We start from the raw sequence: 18,354 nt of genomic DNA on the forward strand, positions 1-18,354 counted from the left end.
GTATGGATTCAATTTCAATGTATACATGATTTTTTTGTCTCACGCTTAAATAAATAAATAAAAATAAAATCACAGAGACACACCTGACCACTGTGAAAGTGGATGTGAATGTGAAATTCAGAATGATTTGAAAATCATTACAAAATCTACAAGCTCACGACACTGTCGGGTGGAACTGTTACTTGTTTTCAGCGTTGAAATTCAAAGATCTACAAGCTCATATAACGTGTCACGTTGCGTAGCACTTCGAACTTGTGGATCTGCTACTTTTGACATGTGTGTGTGTGTGTGTGACGCTGAATAGAATGATAAAATATAGGCATTGTGGCGATCCGCCATAATAATAATAAATAAACATTTCAGTCACTGACAGCACCCCACCCATATGCTGGCTGACAGTTAGGTGACTCTGGTTGGCCATGCTAGGGAAGCCCATCCCATAATGACAGTTAGGTGACTATGGTTGGCCATGCTAGGGAAGCCCATCCCATAATGACAGTTAGGTGACTCTGGTTGGCCATGCTAGGGAAGCCCATTCATAATGACAGTTAGGTGACTATGGTTGGCCATGCTAGGGAAGCCCATCCCATAATGACAGTTAGGTGACTCTGGTTGGCCATGCTAGGGAAGCCCATCCCATAATGACAGTTAGGTGACTATGGTTGGCCATGCTAGGGAAGCCCATCCCATAATGACAGTTAGGTGACTCTGGTTGGCCATGCTAGGGAAGCCCATCCCATAATGACAGTTAGGTGACTATGGTTGGCCATGCTAGGGAAGCCCATCCCATAATGACAGTTAGGTGACTATGGTTGGCCATGCTAGGGAAGCCCATTCATAATGACAGTTAGGTGACTCTGGTTGGCCATGCTAGGGAAGCCCATCCCATAATGACAGTTAGGTGACTCTGGTTGGTGATGCTAAGGCGGTGTGTGGCCGCGAGCAGAGTCCGCGGTTCAGTCCGTTCCATTGAACAGCATTCGAGGATCCCCTGATGTTAAACCAGGAGTGACCTAGATATAAATGGCATTACATGGGCGTCAGTAGCATGTGTATGTCAAACTGGGCATCCTTTTCAAATGAGGTCTTGCCCTGAAAATACATTTTCAGGACAAGACCTTGGCCTCGTGCGTGCGGACTCGGCCCCCAGCCTTATATCCTATAGTCAAAATGTATTGGGGAACCCTGCTACAGTGAGGCCATTCGTAATAACTGCATATAATTATGCATGTTGAACACTGCAGGCAAGGCAGGTTGTATGTGTCAAGAACACGGGAATACAATATGCTTTGATATTAATACATAATGGATGTATTGTGTGTGTGTGTGTGTGTGTGTGTGTGTGTGTGTGTGTGTGTGTGTGTGTGCGTGCGTGTGTGCGTGCGTGCGTGCATGCATGTGCGCGCGTGTGCATGCATGCTTGTATCTGCAAAAGTCAATCTGCATAACGAGTTATTTTACTTTTGGTGCTTTAGAAGTACATTTTGATGCCAATATATTGTAATTTTACTGCAAGTACGGTTTGAATTCCGGACTTTTTTTTTTTTTTTTTTTTTGTATCTGTACTCGTATCTGGCATTTCTACTTTGCAGTATTGATTATTTTACTTAAGTAAAACATTTGAGTATCTCTGCAGAACAGCCTCTGGCGAGATGGAGGTGATGTGCTCACTGTGTGGGATATATTCATGTATAGACTGCACAGGCAGGCTCCAAATTGATTCTCTGCTCATGTAAATGTCACCCGGCACAAATGGAGCACTTGGCCTGTACGCTGCCCAGAGAGAGAGAGAGAGAGAGAGAGAGAGAGAGAGAGAGAGAGAGAGAGAGACAGAGAGACAGAGAGAGACAGAGAGAGACAGAGACACAGACAGACAATAATTTAATTTGTGAATCATATAGCCAATATTCATACACCTTTTTTAAACTCCCACACGTCAAAGTTGCACGATTAGTCACACACGCTACCGCAGTGCAATTTGTTCTCCGCAGCGTGCGCAGCGCTCGGGAATCATTCGTTCATTTGACCCCCAAATCCAGCCCATTTATGCAGGTTCAATATGGGACATGATTATATACAGAATCCTTGTCTCATTATTAAATGGCATTCATAATAATACAAAAAAGCATACAGGATATCATATAAGGTGTCATCAGTATCTCATAATAACACACAATAACCTTATATAGATATTGTATAAGGTGTCCTCAGTATCTCATATTAACACACAATAACTGGAGGTTATGCAATAACCATGGTTATATAAAGGATATGAGTGAATCAATTCACTATGGGTTATGTCCATTCTTGGACGTAAGACAGAATGAATCTTATACACTCACGTTCTAATAATATTAGGACAGGCTTTTTTACGTCATGACGCAGTGCACGCACGTCCCTCCCCCGAGGGTATAAACACCTGCACTGCCGTCTGGGCGTCATTCGGTAATACTTTCTCCTTCTGCCGTTGACAAGCTAGAAGGGCAATTTGGTGAATTGATTCACTCATATCCTTTATATAACCATGGTTATTGCATAACCTCCAGTTATATTAAAGTCTACTCGTGAATCAATTCACTATGGGAGACCTAATGAACTTCCTTCAAATCACTGAGAAAACATACCCATCCTCATGTGTGTCCCCCGGGCTGTGATATCACAGATGTGATGGCCACATCCCTTATGAGACAACAATGTTGAGGTCAAGAGGTCACAGACCTAATGACTTATAGGAGGTGGGACCGAAACGGACCCCTGGTCCATACGGTCCCTTATCCCTATTGTAAGGAGCTGATGAACCATGTCATCTTATGTGCTCTGGTCGCAACCATCTATGAATCCCTGGCCCTTATCCTAGCTGTTAATATACAGACTACCGTGTATATGGAGCTAGGTCGGCTATTATACCACTTATGTATTCACATATAGCCATATATATATATATATATGTACCCAAATACATATATATCATATTTATAAATTATCTCTATATATATGTGTCTATACATCTATATATTCTAGAGGACATGCTTCAGCGGGAAGCAACCTGCAGGACCGCATGTGCCACAGACGGTATAGGCACTTGGTGTGCCGGTCCATCCCCGACATCAGGTTCCTGCAGTGCTCCGTCTGGCAGAGCTTCTGGGGTAGGGGGATGGCTCCCCTTCGATAGCGGCGGCCCTCCGCCTTAGACTTTGTCGTCTCTTCCGCCATTCCTGCGGAACTTCTAGTTCTTCAGCGAGGAGAGTTCTGTGGGCTTACTAAACCTCGACAGGGGAGAGTTCTGTGGGCTTACTAAACCTCGACAGTGGATGCTAACGCTAGCTTGTTTCGAACTGGGCTAGCGTTTAGCTTAACGGTGTTAGCTGCTTCTAGCGAGCTACACGTGTTGGAAATTGTTCTATTTGGTCCGGTCGAACACGGAGCCAAACAGCAATATCCTTTTTCCTTTTCTTCGTGAGTGTGGCTTAAACACTATCGAAAACACAAATTTCACCTCGTGGTACCGAGCAAAAACTTACTGTATCACTCGTCCTGTTGAGATTTGTTAGAAGTTTGGCTTTCTTTAGTGATGAGCTTGTCTGTCTCAACGCAGAAGAAGAAAACGAATGACGCCCAGACGGCAGTGCAGGTGTTTATACCCTCGGGGGAGGGACGTGCGTGCACTGCGTCATGACGTAAAAAAGCCCGTCCTAATATTATTAGAACGTGAGTGTATAAGATTTATTCTGTCTTACGTCCAAGAATGGACATAACCCATAGTGAATTGATTCACGAGTAGACTTTAATATAACCTTATATTATAGCCTACGTCTTTTTTGAATCTGCACCCAGCATACGCCTGGACCCTCACAGGCGTGCAGACTGCAGACGCCTGGCCACGCGCTGCTGCTTTGGTGCACCACTCTCCAACAACAAAATAGACCCTGTATACATTGATGGGGTGAAAGATCTGGAGATCCCTCAAAGCGTCCACATTGTGTACATATGCTGTAGGTTTTGGTCCTCAAAGCATCCACATTGTGTTCATATACTGTAGGCCATCATAACCCATTCAGACCTGGAGACACCAGATGAAAAACAGAGGTGACGGGGACAGACGGGGTCCACGGGGAGACACCAGATGAAACAGAGAGGTGACGGGGACAGACGGGGTCCGCGGGGAGACACCAGATGAAACAGAGATTTGACAGGGACAGACGGGGTCCGCGGGGAGACACCAGATGAAACAGAGAGGTGACGGGGACAGGGGGGGTCCGCGGGGAGACACCAGATGAAACAGAGAGGTGACGGGGACAGGGGGGGTCCGCGGGGAGACACCAGATGAAACAGAGAGGTGACGGGGACAGGGGGTTCCGCGGGGAGACACCAGATGAAACAGAGAGGTGACGGGGACAGGGGGTTCCGCGGGGAGACACCAGATGAAACAGAGAGGTGACGGGGACAGGGGGGGTCCACGGGGAGACACCAGATGAAACAGAGAGGTGACGGGGACAGGGGGGGTCCACGGGGAGACACCAGATGAAACAGAGAGGTGACGGGGACAGACGGGGTCCGTGTGGAGACACCAGATGAAACAGAGAAGTGACGGGGACAGACGGGGTCCGTGGGGAGACACCAGATGAAACAGAGAAGTGACGGGGACAGACGGGGTCCGCGGGGAGACAACAGATCAAATGCTAATGTCGGAACGCCCGGGCCTGTATTTGACGGGACTCCTTCATTCATTCCATTTTATATTTATGAGGATAAATATATATACGGTTCCGCGCTGAACGCCGCTGATGTAGTCAGAGAGGTCTTTCTCTTTGGCCTTCAGCTTATTGCCTGGAAAAACGTATTATATTGTTATTGGAAAAACTTATTATATTGTTGAAATGAAAATTATTCAGCAGCCAACTCCACGTTGTGTGGTTGCTGTCGAGAGGAAACCACCTAACTCCATTTTTGAGTTTTTTTTCTTTTCTTTTTCATAAATCAGTGCTATATAATTGAACACGCTTTACGTCTGTGTGTTGGTTAAGAAATGTTGAACCAATGCAAAGTAGTAAAAAGCACTTCGGACAAAACCTCTTAACTCCATTGGACCCTCAAACTGTCTGCTAAAGCAACTAACTCCACCACCTCTCCCCCTCTCATGCAAGTAATTGGCAATATATAAACCAACCAACTTTGACGAGGCAATACTGCTTTGTTTTCAAAATATGGTTTTCTTAATTTCCTTGGAAAACTTATATTTTTCATTTCCTGGTTTCTTCTCGACAGCAGATATTTACAGTACATTATTATGAGCCATCACACGTCATTACAGCATGCCATGTGACACTATATGTCATCATGTGACATCATCAGTGTTGATGTCGTCGACTAAAACTAAAATGTTAGGCTTTATAGGGATCCAAACGTCTCACCTTTAAGTGTGTGTGTGTGTGTGTGTGTGTGTGTGTGTGTGTGTGTGTGTGTGTGTGTGTGTGTGTGCGCGTGTGCGTGTGCGCATGCACGTGTGCGGCTGTGGCTCTGGCTCTGGCTCAGGCTGGCTGGCTGGCTGGCTGCGAGTTAATGCAATGTTTTTCCTTTTCTGACTCATATTATGATAAGATGCTTTTACAGTTTGAATAAGAGACCAACTGGGAGTCGGAGAGTCCCCAGGAATCCCTGAAATGTTTGAAGTTGTGTGCCATGTGTCGTGCCTTCCATAGTTTCTACGTTTGATGTTTTGTTTCCATGTGTGCATTCTATAGTTTCTGAAGGAAAACGTTCAGTTGTTCAAAAGTTCAACGTCGTCCCGGAATGTATTTATTTTTGTTCATAAATTCTATAACAAATAAAAAGAACAAAAGTTTGACTGAATATGAAACGTATCACATTAATTGTGTTGATACTGTGTATGTGTAGCAGAGTGGCTCAGAGCCTCTGCCTGATGGTGGCGCTATAGTGTAGCAGAGTGGCTCAGAGCCTCTGCCTGATGGTGGCGCTATAGTGTAGCAGAGTGGCTCAGAGCCTCTGCCTGATGGTGGCGCTATAGATTAACAGAGTGGCTCAGAGCCTCTGCCTGATGGTGGCGCTATAGTGTAGCAGAGTGGCTCAGAGCCTCTGCCTGATGGTGGCGCTATAGTGTAGCAGAGTGGCTCAGAGCCTCTGCCTGATGGTGGCGCTATAGTGTAACAGAGTGGCTCAGAGCCTCTGCCTGATGGTGGCGCTATAGTGTAGCAGAGTGGTTCACAGCCTGATGGTGGCGCTATAGTGTAGCAGAGTGGCTCAGAGCCTCTGCCTGATGGTGGCGCTATAGTGTAGCAGAGCGGCTCAGAGCCTCTGCCTGATGGTGGCGCTATAGTGTAGCAGAGCGGCTCAGAGCCTCTGCCTGATGGTGGAGCTATAGTGTAACAGAGTGGCTCAGAGCCTCTGCCTGATGGTGGCGCTATAGTTTAACATAGTGTCTCAGAGCCTCTGCCTGATGGTGGAGCTATAGTGTAACAGAGTGGCTCAGAGCCTCTGCCTGATGGTGGCGCTATAGTTTAACATAGTGTCTCAGAGCCTCTGCCTGATGGTGGAGCTATAGTGTAACAGAGTGGCTCAGAGCCTCTGCCTGATGGTGGAGCTATAGTGTAGCAGAGTGGCTCAGAGCCTCTGCCTGATGGTGGAGCTATAGTGTAACAGAGTGGCTCAGAGCCTCTGCCTGATGGTGGCGCTATAGTGTAACAGAGTGGCTCAGAGCCTCTGCCTGATGGTGGAGCTATAGTGTAGCAGAGTGGCTCAGAGCCTCTGCCTGATGGTGGAGCTATAGTGTAACAGAGTGGCTCAGAGCCTCTGCCTGATGGTGGAGCTATAGTGTAACAGAGTGGCTCAGAGCCTCTGCCTGATGGTGGCGCTATAGTGTAGCAGAGTGGCTCAGAGCCTCTGCCTGATGGTGGAGCTATAGTGTAGCAGAGTGGCTCAGAGCCTCTGCCTGATGGTGGAGCTATAGTGTAACAGAGTGGCTCAGAGCCTCTGCCTGATGGTGGCGCTATAGTTTAACATAGTGTCTCAGAGCCTCTGCCTGATGGTGGAGCTATAGTGTAACAGAGTGGCTCAGAGCCTCTGCCTGATGGTGGAGCTATAGTGTAACATAGTGTCTCAGAGCCTCTGCCTGATGGTGGAGCTATAGTGTAACAGAGTGGCTCAGAGCCTCTGCCTGATGACCTCAAAAGTATAATATCTCCCCCCTGTCCATATAGGGATATCCCTTTGTTGTAGTGGTTAAAATGTTGGACTTTCACACAGGAGACCCGTGTTCGAATCCTGGGTGTTACATAATATGGAAAATAGATGGGCAACCTCACAGCTCTATACCCACCTCAACCACTCCACCATCACCTGGATTCAGAGCTTTTTTCACCAACCTCTGAAAAATCATAGCATATTCTGCATGTCTCCATTCCGTACAAAATAGGTGCACACAATAATCCTGATCCATATATACGCGACAATGTCTGTGTTTGGAATCCTCAGGCTCTGGTGCAGAGCAGTTTTATGCAGTTGTCCCATAGGAATGCATTGGTATGCAAGAAAGAAAGAAAGAAAAACTTGTGGAATTTGTTTTTGGCAGCCAATGTGTTTAAAACATGCAATCAATGAAAGTCAGTACATCTGATCTGAAGCACTTATCCCAGTCTTTCCCTCAATATCCACGACTCTCTTCCGTAGAAACATCATAGAGATGTCATAGACCAGTGGCTTTTTCATATCAAGGTCCATTATTTATTCTGCATTTGAGCCACAGACCACCATTTGATGACATTTAGGTCACATTCACAGTTTCACACCAGAGAGCTTTGCTGCGATTAAAACGAATCCTGCTGCGCATTTTCAGAAAGTGCACTTTGTTTGGCAGGTGTGAAGGCTCATTCGAATCCTAATGCTTATCAAAGAATCGCATTCTGCTTCGCTTCCAATCGCACTTGATTACGATTCGGTGCAGGTGTGAATGCAATCCGCAGTAAATAAAGGAAATTAAGCAAGCAATGTGGCGGGTGAGGAGCTGAACACAGTTGGAGACGGAGAAAGCATATTTTACACAGCGCAAATATGTCCCGTTACCGTGGATAGACGTGGTCGAATGAGGAGACTGAGGGAATGTGACCTTAGACTCTCAGACCCATTTGAGCCAACCCATCGGTGGGTCACCAAATTAAATGTAAAATGGAAATTTAGAGTTTACATAATACCTGGTGCATGCATAAACTTTCCTTAATGATTATATCATTTTCAGTATTAATTTATGATATATTTTCTCTATTTTAAGGTTATTTTTTTGCAGTCAGTTTGTATTGGTGGTGGTGGGCGTGAGACATGGCCGAAGCATTTCCGGGGGTCCCCAGCCGAAAACATTGAGAACAGTCAATGCCTATGCCCCATATAGTGCACTATTTGGGGGTTCCGCCATTTTCTATTAGTGTCCGCAGCCTTCATTAGAGCATGATGCTACGCAGCCTTCATCAGAGCATGATGCTACGCGGCCTTCATCAGAGCATGATGCTACGCAGCCTTCATCAGAGCATGATGCTACGTGGCCTTCATTAGAGCATGATGCTACGCGGCCTTCATCAGAGCATGATGCTACGCAGCCTTCATCAGAGCATGATGCTACGCAGCCTTCATCAGAGCATGATGCTACGTGGCCTTCATTAGAGCATGATGCTACGCGGCCTTCATTAGAGCATGATGCTACGCAGCCTTCATCAGAGCATGATGCTACGCAGCCTTCATCAGAGCATGATGCTACGCGGCCTTCATTAGAGCATGATGCTACGCAGCCTTCATCAGAGCATGATGCTACGTGGCCTTCATCAGAGCATGATGCTGCGCGGCCTTCATCAGAGCATGATGCTACGTGGCCTTCATCAGAGCATGATGCTAAGTGGACTTCATCAGAGCATGATGCTACGTGGCCTTCATCAGAGCATGATGCTACGTGGACTTCATCAGAGCATGATGCTACGTGGACTTCATCAGAGCATGATGCTACGTGGACTTCATCAGAGCATGATGCTACGTGGACTTCATCAGAGCATGATGCTGCGCGGCCTTCATCAGAGCATGATGCTACGTGGCCTTCATCAGAGCATGATGCTACGCAGCCTTCATCAGAGCATGATGCTGCGCGGCCTTCATCAGAGCATGATGCTACGTGGACTTCATCAGAGCATGATGCTACGTGGACTTCATCAGAGCATGATGCTGCGCGGCCTTCATCAGAGCATGATGCTACGCAGCCTTCATCATGTGTCATCTTCTTCATCTTCAAATGCACTGTATACAGTATGAGATTTCATAATAATAATACAAAAAATATGGATTCCAGAAATTGCTATTCATATTCTCGTTTTGTATAAATATGAAATCACATGCATGCCCGTCTTCCCCGTCTTTAAAAACAAATGGTCCCACGTTCGTTCATCTCTTTTTCTCTCCCTTGGACCGCCTCACAGGAATCATCTCTTCCCTTCCGAGCTCTGGACTGGCATGGAAATCCCACTTTCCTTTTCATGATCCCATGGATATGTGCTCCTTTGAATTCAGAATGACACTCTACACTATACTGTACATTTCCATCAAGATCAGAGCTCAGAAAGGGGCTTTTCTAACTAAGCTTTTCTTGCGGATGCGCACATGTATCGATACCGTGGAAGCTGCGAGTGCTCGCATGTCTTGAGGGCTCGTGTTTGACCTTAACCCATTCAGGAAGGGAACCCCTTTTGGTTGTTTTAAGGATTATGTTATACTTTAGCTATTGAAAAAATAGCAGACCTACAAGCTCAACGCGCTACAAGCTTGTAGAGCTGCTATTTTTTTTATAATCGTGACAATTTGGCGCACATCTTTGAATAAATATTCATTCAGAGCGAACTCATTTAATCTTTCGGGGTGGAGGACCCTGGAACAACATACTTTCAGATGAGGGTCGGCGGCCAATTAAAATTATTTGTGGGGGTCCTTGACATGAAAATGTTTGAGGAACGCTGACATATAAATGTCCTCAGGTCTAAATGGTTTAAGACTCACACAAGCACCACAGAGCTTAACAATAGGTGCTGCCACACTATCAAAAGAGCCACGCACGTTTTCGGCTGCACACAGCTTCAAAACCGTGTTTTTAGACAGCTGGTGGATGGAAAAGAAGCTCCACTTCTGCGGACGACTTGCACGACTGCCAGATTCCCGGAAGCACTCTCTTCCGCGTCAAACGTCTGCGGAGGTGGAGCTTAATTCCCATCCACCAGCTGTATAAAAACCAGCTGCTCACACGCATCACAGCGTCATCTGTCCGCGGCGCAAAACCGTTTTGTGCTTAGGTTTGGAAAGGGCTACATGTTGGGTATGTGAGTTCAGAGTGAGATGGATTCTGGGTATGTGAGTTCAGGGTGATATGGATTCTGGGTATGTGAGTTTAGGGAGATATGGATGCTGGGTATGTGAGTTCAGGGTGAGATGGATTCTGGGTATGTGAGTTCAGAGTGAGATGGATTCTGGGTATGTGAGTTCAGAGTGAGATGGATTCTGGGTATGTGAGTTCAGAGTGGGATGGATTATGAGGGTATAATGGTGGTGAACACTTCCACCATCCCTCTGGACTACAATCAGCGGTGCTCCTCACTTATACTGTGCGAGTGTGTGTGTGCGCATGTGCGCGTGTGCATGCGTGTGTGCATGTGTGTGTGTGCGCGTGTGATACTTGAGTAAAATGTATCTATTGTACTTAAATTCTGCAAATATTTTAAAAAGGATTTTAAAATGATAAAAAAGGAATACCATTGTCATTTAGCATTAATATTAGTGCCATGTGGAACGATGGGGGGAAACATCTGGATGGTTGAAGAGATGGCTTGTTCAGCTGTATGATCGTGTGCGTGGCCTTGTGTGTGTGTGTGTGTGTGTGTGTGTGTGTGTGTGTGTGTGTGTGTGTGTGTGTGTGTGTGTGCATGGCTGCATGTCTGTGCTTGTGTTATGTATATATGCATGCACGTGCTTGGGTGTGTGCGTTCGTGTGCTTGCTTGTGTATGTGTGTGTGTGCTCGTGCACATTCATTCATCGAGTTAAAAAAATAACTTTTGGAGTAAATAAGTAGTACTTTAGCAGCAAAAGTAGCAGATCTACAAGCTCAAAACGTGGTGCGAAGCCACGCATTTTGAGCTTGTAGATCTGCTACTTTTGATGTTTTTCAATTTGTATTCAGTTTTCATTCAATCATTATGGTTGCAAATAAAAATAAAGTTAAAAGAAATAAATAAAATAATGGCATTCATGAAGTACTAAAATGTTGACTTCATCACAAGTATATATAGTGTGTGTGTGTGTGTGTGTGTGTGTGTGTGTGTGTGTGTGTGTGTGTGTGTGTGTGTGTGTGTGTGTGTGTGTGTGTGTGTGTGTGTGTGTGTGTGTGCATGCGCGTGCGGCGTGCGCAGAGGGAGAGTAATCAGATTAATCGCAGGCTAGCTTCATAGTAATTATTTACTCCATTAGTCATTAGTTGTGGACACAAAGTGCACTGGCTCGCAAAATTACAATCCTTATCTGTGCGTTGCAGAAAGTTTTCAGTGTCTCCTGCAGGAGAAGAACGTGTGAGTGTTAATATTCTGGGAAGTGCAGAGGCACGCTGAAGTATGAGACGCCGAACATGTTTACTTTACTTGTTATTGATTACTTTTAGGACAGATTCACACTCAGATTCAAACTGTTCCCGGTCCCCGCTGGCCTGCATGATTCATATTGGCCTTGATTCTTCCACACCCAAGTACACTTCATTCAACTGTATTCAATGCTTTCACATAATCACATTGCAGCGATCCGTATCCCAGTACACTTCATTCAACTGTATTCAATGCTTTCACATTGCAGCGATTCATATCCCAGTACACTTCATTCAACTGTATTCAATGCTTTCACATTGCAGCGATTCATATCCCAGTACACTTCATTCAACTGTATTCAATGCTTTCACATTGCAGCGATCCATATCCCAGTACACTTAATTCACGGCCCTATCTCTGAGGACCTCCTAGGGGTCCCCGGACCCTGTGTTGAAGACCCCTTCTCTACACCAAACAATCTGTATGGTTTTGAGCGTTGTCAAGTGCTCCCAGCAGCGGTGGCCGAATGGTTTGCGGAGCGGTCTTGATATCGGAAGGTCGCTAGTTCGTATCCCCGGACCGGCACGTTAAAATTACCACCGCTGAAGTGCCCTTGGACAAGGCATTGAACCTCTACCATGAAATGTTCTATGAGCAGGGCCTGGCTGTAAACAAGTTCTTGAGCTTAGTCCAGTTACCCTGGTTAAACATAGTACCTTTCCTTTCCCAATCTCTATGGTTTTGAGCGTTGTCAAGCGCTCCCAATCTCTATGGTTTTGAGCGTTGGCAAGCGCTCCCAATCTCTATGGTTTTGAACGGTGTCAAGCGCTCCCAATCTCTATGGTTTTGAACGGTGTCAAGCGCTCCCAATCTCTATGGTTTTGAGCGGTGTCAAGCGCTCCCGTTCCATGTGACAGAGAGGTCAAAGTTGAACGAAAGTTGCACTAAATGGTAGAAATAGGTCAACAATACAAATGACGCTAGTTTTCTGGATTAATTAATTTTTAATGTGTGGCCTTACCTTCACTAAAAACGCCGGGACAACACTCTCTCTTGTCTCTCAACAAACTCTTCTCCCTTCTGGCTCCAAAATCATGGAATGCACTTAATTCCCATTACAATCAGAACTGCAGCCTCACTCCCAATCTTCTGCTGCAGTAGCACTCGCCCTATAGCCTTTTTGATTTAGATAGTAATTTATGTAGACTTATAGCATTTCATATAGGCATAGCAATATACATGTATGCATATAGTTCCATTATATAGATATTCCACTGTTACGTTATTACGTTACATATGATTCATGATAACTACTTTTGATGTATGTGATGTTTGCTATGCTTTTTTGTTCCTCATTAATGTAAATCGCTCTGGATTAAGAGTGTCTAGAGCTAAATGCCTAAATTGTAAAATTGTAGTATTTCCTACAGTATTTTCTACAGCCCTTTAAGCCACTACAGGACTATATCCATCTTTAACAGCATACTTACACCGTATGTACACTTACACCATATGTAGGCCTACACGTACACAGTTCAGCTGTACAATGTGAGCTTTGTAAATAAAACTATATAAATGCATAATAATACATCATAATTTAATATCATAAAACAATGAATACTCAACACCATGCATGTGTTAGGATAGGCCTGGTGTTTATTGTTTTATACAACCCAGAATGATACAGTAGGATATTTAACTTTTTATTTACATTCACCAATTAGTATTTTCTCCTCATATGGGTTCCCAAACAATGACCCTTTTTTGGGTCGTGGACTTTTATTTCCTTTTTTTTTAAGATACAAAATACAAATATAATAGTCTAATAATAATAATAATAATCAGAAGTAAAACAAAAGTCAAACATTATTCAAATTAACTTCAGAAATAATTCAAAACAAAATCCATATTTAACCAACAATGGACTATACGACTTGATTTAACAGAATCATCATCATCATCATCATGAATTATTAGAATGTACATCATGCATTCCTTTGAGATTAATTAAAGTACAAATGGAATGCGATCAATACAAGCTCCATCCAACGTGTAAACGTTTCTGATGGCCTGTCTGAAAGATTGCCCACTCAGTGCCCTCACAAAGAAAAAATGCAGTAATCCTGGTCTCTATACTGCCTCCCCCTGGTCAGCCGGGGCGACCGACTGATGGAGGGGAAAGGAACTGGTTGGAATAAGCCACACGGTTTTTCAATTATAAATTGAGTGGGCAAAACCATATCTATATTAAATTGTTTATATAGGGTCAATATAAGTAAATTAATATATGATAACCCTTCCACAGTAGTAGCTTTTTCCATATTTGAATTGATTAGCATATTTTCCTATATCACACCTAATTTGCATATTTAACACTTTAAGATTTGTACAACAATAAATCATTGTCTTTGTGTAAGTAATCAACTGGGGAAGTTTCATGGTGATAACAATTTAATATAGGTATGGTTTTGCACATTCAATTCATAATTAATGTTCCGATTTTGGACCACTGGCTCATGGACTATAAGAACCAAAAATAACTGAATGGGTTTCCAACCAGTGGAAAAGGGTCCTGGGTGAAAACAAAATGGGTTACAGAAATGGTGGGATAAAAATGAAAGACATTGCCCACAGTAACAACGTAGCATGGAAGCGGGGTGTTGTCAATATCTGGATACAGGGACAAATTAGCCATTGGGCCAGTGGGCCGTGGCCCATGCAGGGGCCCTTGGCTCTCAGGGGCCCTTCGGGGAAATTGGACCGTGAGGTACTAGTTTTGACGCCCTGAAAAAGGCTCCTGGGGCCCTTCATTGGCTGTTGATTTTGTTAAATTTAGGTTAAAAAGTTGATAAGAACACGGAAAAACACAAAAATGTCACGCGCACTTGAATTAAATGAAATCACTGAATATACCTTTAACATAAAAGTAACTTGCCCAAATGTACTGACTTCACATTTGTAATGATGGCCGTTTTTCCTCCCAAGGAGTGTTTTTTGTGCGAAACTAGTGCCTCTCCCCCCCATGGACGCCTGGGGGTCCCCGGAACCCCACCCCCCAAGGACACCGCTATGAGAACAGAGAGGCTGTTTTAATGCACTCAGCTTGGGACAGTACATTATAGTGATGGTGTTGTATTTGTCAGGAAGATGGTGAGCACCCTCTAGTGGTCCAGCTTTAACTCATGCAATGGTTCCTATATTTGTTTTAAAAAATGATCATTTTACATGAAACAAAAACTCTCCAAAGACAGACATTATAACATTGTAACTTATATCATAAACAACGTCTTCACATATAGGCTACTTGACAAAGTCCCCGGGCTGATTTGTTCTTGTTTATTTTAATTTGTTTATTTTGGGGAATCCCCAGTTCAAATATGATTATGTTGTGTGGTCCCCAGTTCAAATATGATTATGTTGTGGGGTCCTTAGTTCAAATATGATTATGTTGTGGGGTCCCCAGTTCAAATATGATTATGTTGTGGGGTCCCCAGTTCAAATATGATTATGTTGGGGGTCCCCAGTTCAAATATGATTATGTTGTGGGGTCCCCAGTTCAAATATGATTATGTTGGGGGGTCCCCAGTTCAAATATGATTATGTTGTGGGGTCCCCAGTTCAAATATGATTATGTTGGGGGGTCCCCAGTCCAAATATGATTATTCTGGTGGGGTCCCCAGTTCAAATATGATTATGTGGGGGGTCCCCAGTTCAAATATGATTATGTTGTTGGGTCCCCAGTTCAAATATGATTATGTTGGGGGGTCCCCAGTTCAAATATGATTATTCTGGTTGGGTCCCCAGTTCAAATATGATTATTTTTTGGCGGTCCTCACTCAGTTCATATATATTTGGGCGGGTATTTTCGGAGGTCAGGCCTGGAAAGGTTGAAAGTTGAAACCCCGGGATAGACCCCGAATACATCCACATATCCACAGCCCGAACAGAGCAGGCCTGCTCTGTTCACCAGTAGTCTCACTGTATGGGCTTAGGTTTCACCTCAGCTCTTCCTATCGGCGAGCGCTCTAGATCTCGTGGGGGAAATTTGTGTAAACAGAGGCATGACAGTTCTGAGAGAGGCCGTCCATCCACAGAACATTCTAATGAGTCCCGTCAATCAGCATGCGAGAGTGCAGGACACGAAACCACACCGCAAAGGAAGCCCAGTCCAGTCCATGCAGTGTTGTTGCTGGAACTCTTCCTGTTCTACACACCCTGGGCAAGACCTAAACTGAAAAGACTATCAGCGGATGTTGCGGGATTTTAGCATGATGAACACACACACATGGTTGAACACACGGTTGACACGGACATTGCTGTTCCTTGGAGTGGTTGCACCACTCAAAAATGTGATACACACAAACAAACAAAGCTATGGGCGTAGGAGGGCCCTCAACAAAAGAAAAAAGTAAAAAGAAAAATAAAGTTAAATGATTGATTTGAAGTTATACAGTTGACTAAAACCAAACTTTGAATGACTTTGTGTTGTCTTAAATGCACATTATACTTTGTTTCTGGTAAAGCTGGAGATTAGTCTAATCTGAGTGATTGACAGGAGAGAGAAACAGAGGAGCAGAGTTTTTACCACCTTCATTAAGCTGTGGACTGAAGTAGGGGTAGAGTCTCTCAGTGAAGGAGCAGCCAGTGAAAGAGTAGAGGTGAACTCTGGTCTCCTCATCATAAAAGGACACCAGACCCTCCTCATAATCCACAAACACTCCCAAATTCTGGAGCTCCTGTTTTACAGGGAGGACGACAGCAGGGTCAGCATTAGCCCAGTACTCATTTACATTCCTCAACCCTATAGTACAGTAACCATTGTTGGGGCTCACTGTGATTGGTCCCTTTCTGTTGATGGACTCTATGGCCACTCCTACATCCCACTTGGTCTTCCCTCCAACCTGAACCTTATAGTAAAACCTTCCTGAGGAGAAGATCTGTTTCCCTAAGACACAGACACATTGAGAGAATCTCTCTGTGTTGTCTAGGAGGTTCTTCTGCATATTACCATCATGCACTTGTTTTCCATCCTCAGACAGGATGAGTCTGGGATGTGCTGTATCAGGGTCCAGCGTTACATCCACTGCATATTTCTGGATCCTCCTCAGCTCAGCACCACACAGCTTCTTCATCTCTTCACTGAGTGTCTTCTCCAGCTGAGCCACAGCTGTCCTCACAGTCCCCACTGATGAAGAAGACTGATGGACATTGACCTTTGTCCAGTCCTTGGTGGGTGGAGGGGTGTTGATGGATGTGAAGTTCTGGAGGAGGTGGAGGTGGTCTTCAGTGATTGAGAGCTGCTTCACCTCAGCACTTCTCTTCTCTAACTGAGTGATTTCCTGTTGCAGCGCTTTGATGAAGCCTTCAGCCTGTTCCTCTGTTGTTTTCTGCTTCTCTTTCATCACATCAATGACCTCAGCCTGGCTTCTCTCGATACATCTCGCCAGAGCAGTGAAGAACTGCACACTGTCTGCTATCTCTCCGTCTGCATCTTTCTTGCTGAGCTGCACTGTGTGTTTGACCTCCTGAATCTTCAGTCTTCTCTCCCTGATCATCTTATGAACTTCAGCCTCTGTCTTTCCCAGTTCAGCCTTATGTCCATCGTATCCCTCTTTCAGAGATACAATGTGATGTGACTTGTGGTCTGACTCAGTGCAGAACTGACAAACACACATGTGGTCAGTCTTACAGAACATCTCCAGAGGTCTGTCATGTTTCTTACACATGACGTCTTCCAGGTTCTTCACAGGGTCGATTAGTTTGTGTCGTTTTAATGCTGTGAGTCTCAGGTGAGGCTCCAGGTGAGTCTCACAGTAGGATATCTGACACGCCAGGCAGGTCTTCAGAGCTTTCATCTTGGTCTCAGTGCAGATGTCACAGGACACTTCATCTGGTTTAGCAGGTTCTTGGTTTGTGTTGGACGTTTTCTTGAGCTCCTTTGACTTCCTGAACTGATCAGCCATCTCTGCGAGAACCTTATTAACTGAGCATTCTGGTCTATTATTGAAGGTTAGGTTACATAGTGGACACTTACACACATCACTGCTGCCCCAGTAATGTGTGATGCAGGCGTTGCAGTAGTTGTGTCCACATGGAGTGGTGATTGGATCAGTGAACACATTCAGACAGATAGAACACTGGAACTGCTCTTCAGAATGGAGGCTGCTGGAGGACGCCATTCCTACACACTGAGAATAAAAGTGAAAACATGAAATGATTTTCAATTATACTGCTCTTCATTTATACAAAATAACACAAAGTATACCATTTAGAGTATAGTGGTGGCGCAGAAGTGTCTTTGTCAACCTATATTGTTGTTTTCTCAATACATGATGTATTTCACATTTAATTTACCACTTGAATGATTTACCCATAATGTTAACAGAGCAGAGGGGAAACAGCCCTTACGAGGCTACGTGCTCCAACTTTGAAGATTGGAATTCTCAATAAGAAATCCCGATCCCGACTGACTTTGTTATTCATGTCTATATTTTGAACGGGAATACTAATATGTTCCGCGGAGCTCCAACGGTGTGTTTTACCGTCGTCAACTTGTTGTATAATTAACTTGGCTGAATAGTTACATGGCAAAATAACCCAGCTACTGTAAATGGAGGAGTGGCATACCCTGACATTTCCAACTACCTAGTGAATTATGCAGATGAGTATTAATAATTAGTCTTGCAAGATGCTGTTTAGATAATTCTCCATACATAGCATAAACGAAACACAACAAATATATTTGGG

General features: G+C 44.4%; 1 protein-coding gene across 1 annotated transcript; it reads right to left on the minus strand.

Moving 5' to 3' along the window:
• Nucleotides 1-16,142: 16,142 nt before the first annotated feature.
• Nucleotides 16,143-17,786, minus strand: LOC310869205 (zinc finger protein RFP-like; the record flags this gene model as incomplete). Its single annotated transcript, XM_083779821.1, has 1 exon — nucleotides 16,143-17,786. One exon carries the CDS (start codon nucleotides 17,784-17,786, stop codon nucleotides 16,143-16,145), a length of 1,644 nt encoding a protein of 547 aa, XP_083635947.1.
• Between the last annotated feature and the right edge of the window lie 568 nt (nucleotides 17,787-18,354).

Source organism: Protomyctophum parallelum (assembly GCF_964188405.1).
Source record: "Protomyctophum parallelum genome assembly, chromosome: 13".
Classification (NCBI taxonomy): domain Eukaryota; kingdom Metazoa; phylum Chordata; class Actinopteri; order Myctophiformes; family Myctophidae; genus Protomyctophum; species Protomyctophum parallelum.